Source organism: Engraulis encrasicolus, chromosome 11 (genome assembly GCF_034702125.1).
Source record: "Engraulis encrasicolus isolate BLACKSEA-1 chromosome 11, IST_EnEncr_1.0, whole genome shotgun sequence".
Lineage (NCBI taxonomy): Eukaryota > Metazoa > Chordata > Actinopteri > Clupeiformes > Engraulidae > Engraulis > Engraulis encrasicolus.
In genome coordinates, this window is record NC_085867.1 from 11,884,922 (window position 1) to 11,889,837 (window position 4,916).

At 46.8% G+C, this 4,916-nt stretch overlaps 1 protein-coding gene across 3 annotated transcripts in view; it reads right to left on the reverse strand.

Moving 5' to 3' along the window:
• Window positions 1-4,916, reverse strand: part of tacc1 (transforming, acidic coiled-coil containing protein 1) — a 113,187-nt gene continuing 108,271 nt past the window's right edge. For all 3 annotated transcript variants that reach the window (XM_063209871.1, XM_063209870.1, XM_063209869.1), the window contains exons 11-13: window positions 2,892-2,998; window positions 1,908-2,028; window positions 1-671 (exon numbers count right to left, since the gene is read on the reverse strand). In XM_063209871.1, the coding sequence (XP_063065941.1) occupies window positions 603-671; window positions 1,908-2,028; window positions 2,892-2,998 (297 nt within the window). In that variant the 3' untranslated portion in view covers window positions 1-602. The remainder of the gene's footprint in view (window positions 672-1,907; window positions 2,029-2,891; window positions 2,999-4,916) is intronic.

Genomic DNA, 4,916 nt, shown 5'->3' on the forward strand with positions numbered 1-4,916 from the left:
TACAAGCACAGCTCTAACCAACATCACTTCCTGGCCAACACAGCTCCCCATCAGACACCAGACGGACTGACAGACAAGGGGGCTTTTTGTGTGTTTACCGTCTGGGCGTCTGGTCGAGTCGGGCATTCCAGAGCAGGGCTTTGCCTTATTGACCTGGGCCGGGCATCAGGGAGAAACCCAGATAGATCTGAGAAGGTGTTGTTTTGTTGAAGCTCGGAGTTTCGTGTGTGTGTGTGTGTGTGTGTGTGTGTGTGTGTGTGTGTGTGTGTGTGTGTGTGTGTGTGTGTGTGTGTGTGTGTGTGTGTGTGTGCGCGTGCGTGCACACATTTGTTTCCGTGTTTTTTGGTGGAGAGTTGAGAATGAGTTCAAATTTTTGCTTGTGGCACAGAGTGGAGACAGGAAGTGTGGCTATACAGGTGGGACTGCAGGGAGATACCAGAAAGGAAGGGTGAAATCCAGTTCACTGCTGTCGATAGGCGAACAGAAGGTGTGTGTGAGTGAGTCTCTCTCTGTAAGTCTATGTGTGTATGTGTGTGTGTGTGTGTGTGTGTGTGTGTGTGTGTGTGTGTGTGTGTGTGTAGGCCTGTGCAGGGTGGCAGAGTTCAGTCGGTTTTGCCCATCTTGGCTATCAGCTCATCACAGATCTTGGTCAGCTCCTCGATCTCTTGATCCTGCCAAAAACAGAACACAGTCTTTTTTTCAGAAAGTGCACTCAACTCCCAACTGTTTTTTTGCAAGGTCATCAGGTGCAAAGTCTGTCATGCTGCTAACCCACTAGAATAAAATACAAGAATCACATCCAAGAGTGTGGCTTTCATGGACAAAGCAAAAAACACGCAAATACACAAAATACAGGGTAAATCACCACACACCGGTAGACTTTGATTTACTGAATATTTATTCTAGTCAACAATTAGAGTATTCAGCCTGTCAGAGAACCATGCTGGTGCCCATACTCATGAACGGCGTGACGTTTTCCATGTGCGTTACGTCCATCTGTGGGGGAAAACAGCCGATGCAAGTCATTTGGTGATGTTGGGGTTTAATAAACGAAAGATACGGACCTGTAGACTGTTCAAATAATAGAGCTAACCAGCCGTGGCTGAAGCATGGACTGTGTCCATTTAGACAAGCCGATGTAGCATGTAAGTTGATGAGACATTCGGTTTGTTTTCATCCATAAAGGGGCGTGACGCACATTTAGGAGCAAAGTACCCGGATGGCCGTTCATGAGTATTCCCATACCCAATCACGGATTGGCTGGGGTGTTCGTTCATGCCGCAACACAAGATTTGGGAACCAGGAAGTAATAATACTTGTTTTTTCTGTTTTTTTTCTGTGCCAACAACATGGCCGCAAGTACGGTTCATGCAGGCACATGGTCACACACAGAAACGTTCAGAGCCTGGAATGAATGAGGGTGGTGCGCAGCTCAGCTCTTTAGTTCCGAATGTACTCGTAACAGGTGTATAAACCAACGGGCACCGGCACCATTCTGGTCAGCCAGAAAACAGGAAATGTGTGCGTGTGCTGTGTGTGCTGTGCCTGCGTGCGTGTGTGCGTGTGTTTGTGAGAGTGTGTGCATGCACTGTATAATGAGTGTGTATAACATTAAACAGTAAATGTGTGTGTGTGTGTGTGTGTGTGTGTGTGTGTGTGTGTGTGTGTGTGTGTGTGTGTGTGTGTGTGTGTGTGTGTGTGTGTGTGTGTGTGTGTGTGTGTGTGTGTGTGTGTCTGTGTGTGTGTGTGTGTGTGTGTGTGTGTGTCTGTGTGGTTGTCTGTGTGTGTGTGTGTGTGTGTGTGTGTGTGTGTGTGTGTGTGTGTGTGTGTGTGTGTGTGTGTGTGTGTGTGTGTGTGTGTGTGTGTGTGTGTGTGTACTGTATAATGAGTGTGTATTGTATGGTCACCTTTTGGTGCAGGGCCCTCTCCAGTGACTCCGCCTTCATCTGCTCCTTCCTGAAGCTGGCGGTCAGCGCAACACTCTCCGCATTGGCCTTCGAACGCACCTGAGCTATCTCCTCATTAGCCCTGCAGAGAGAGAGAGAGAGAGGGAGAGAGAGAGAGAGAGGGGAGAGAGAGAGAGAGAGAGAGAGAGAGAGAGAGAGAGAGAGAGAGAGAGAGAGAGAGAGAGAAATAGACGAGAGACAGAGACAGTGAGAGAGATACAGCGAGAGAGAGAGAGAGAGAGAGAGAGAGAGAGAGAGAGAGAGAGAGAGCGAGAGAGCGAGAGAGAGAGAGCGAGAGAGAGAGAGACAGAGAGAGACAGACAGACAGACATATAGACAGACAGAACAAGATGGACAGAACAAGATAGAGAAAGAGAGAGAGAGAGAGGGAACAGAGTGAGAGAGACAGAGACAAAAAAAGTGAGAAAGAGAAGAATGGAGAGCAGAGAGATATAACAGAGAGATGGCAGAGAGATGGCAGAGAGAGAGCAGGGAGATATCACAATATTGCTCACATCTGCCCATATCAACTTATTCATCTTCAAAAGCATCGTGAACATTCTTCTATAGGTCTATAGGTTAGGTCACACATGCATGCACCCAGCAGTAGAGTAAGCATGTGTAAACAGATTAGATCATATACAGATTAAAACCTGCCAAGGTAAGCAGACAGCAGTCCCTGTGTGTGTGTGTGTGTGTGTGTGTGTGTGTGTGTGTGTGTGTGTGTGTGTGTGTGTGTGTGTGTGTGTGTGTGTGTGTGTGTGTGTGTGTGTGTGTGTGTGTGTGTGTGTGTGTGTGGATGAAGAAGAGCTTTAGCATTGAAGTAAGTATATGTTTGTTTGTGCATGCATGTATGTTTGTGCGCGCATGTTTGTGTGCATGTGCATGTGTGTGTTTGCGTGCGCGCGTGCACGCGTGCACACGTGTGTGTGTGTGAGCACGTACTTGTCTAGTTTCTCCTCCGCGTGGAGTTTGAGTGTGTGGTAGCGCTGCTCCTCCTGTCGAACCCGAGCCAGGTACTCCTGGGCACACTTCTTCAGGACCTCCTCATTCTATAGAGAACACACACACACACACACACACACACACACACACACACACACACACACACACACACACACACACACACACACACACACACACACACACACACACACACACACACACACACACACACACACAGGCGCTGTCAACACTGCTGTCACTGAAGCAAGGTGGTGAAAATGGGTCTAGGTTGGGTGTGAGTTATTGTGGATGTGTGCATGTGTGCAAGATGGAGCTGTGGGAGGATTGGATATTTATGCATGTATATCGATTAATGACGTTTTAGTACACGTCAGGGTGGTGCAACCATAGCTAATGGGCAATGGACTGATTCACACCAAATGTCTCCTGTAATTTCATCTCAATGTTGCATCACAAACACCAAATCCCTTATTTCAACAAAGAAGGTTTTATTTATATGACAGAACTGGAACAGGTCAAGACACAAAAAGTGGCGTCATAGACATAGCCTTTTTTTACCTTGTAAAGATATTTACAGTGAGCAGTGCTCTAGAATCTTCTCTTAGCGGTTGCCAAGGAGACCTATGAAGTTACCGCTTCATAACACCTGAACGCACTGTGTAGAATGTGCTGAACCAGGTGCTTATGGCCAAAAAAATGTACAGTTACGCTGTAATGACTAGGCCAAAGAGTTGTTTCCTAAACATTCCAAATGGTTATGTTCACGCAAAAACGTCAGCTTTCACTGCACGTAAACCCCCATTTTGGACACATGGCTACGTGCTGAGCCATCACGGCAAAATGGCGTGTAGTACATTCCATGGGCCCCTGGGCCAAAAATGGGCCCCCCTCCTTGGCATTGCAAGGTTTCAAAAGATTGGGTGTTTAATGAACATGTTAGAGAGCCTTCGTTGTCTTTGTTCTTTAGTTATCGTAAAGTGTAATTGTAATATTAGTACACAAATATAGACCATATAGTGTTTTTTTTCTTTTGTAGTGTGGAGGTTTGAACTTCAGGGGCCCCCCTTTGGCTCTTGGGCCCCTGAGCCTAGGTCCTGTAGGCCCATGTGTGTGCAATACCCTGTCCTTGTGTTCTTGAACAAGCAAGCAAGTCAGCGAGAAAGCGAGCGAGTAGGGAGGCGTCTTAGTAGTTTCAGATTTACACGCTGTAATGACTAGCCAGGGGGCAGTTTCCTGCAGTCCCTAAATGATTATGTTTCCACAGGCTTTTGGGTTTTTATGATTGTGTAGAGAGACAATAATGGTTTTTGGGTTGCCATAGCACAGCACACAAATATGTACATTGTCCTGTGTGTGCGTGTGCGTGTGCGTGTGCGTGTGTGTGTGTGTGTGTGTGTGTGTGTGTGTGTTTGCCTGTGTGTGTGTGGGTGTGTTTGCCTGTGTGTGTGTGTGTGTTTGCATGTGTGTGTGTGTGTGTGTGTGTGTGTGTGTGTGTGTGTGTGTGTGTGTGTGTGTGTATGTGTGTGTGTTTATAGTGGTGTGTGTGTGTGTGTGTGTGTGTGTGTGTGTGTGTGTGTGTGTGTGTGTGTGTGTTCATGACCTAGATCTGCTTGAGGAGTTCAGGATGGAGTAGACTGAGCATCAGCATTCCAGTGTGTGTGTTTGAGCATGTGTTTGCGTGTGTGTGTGTATGTATGTGTGCGTATGTCTGCATGTACTGTATATATGTATGTGTGTATGTGTGTGTCCCTTAGTTTTTGTAATCAACGTTTTATTGAATAATAAATCAAAATAGATCAAAATACTGTACGAATCTCAAATGCACAAATTATCATAGTGTGTACCTTCTTGACTGTGTGTGTGTGTGTGTGTGTGTGTGTGTGTGTGTGTGTGTGTGTGTGTGTGTGTGTGTGTGTGTGTGTGTGTGTGTGTGTGTGTGGGTGTCTCCCTCCAGGGCGGTTTTCATAGCGCCTAAAGAGGTCCGAGAGGGAGTGAGTGAGTGTG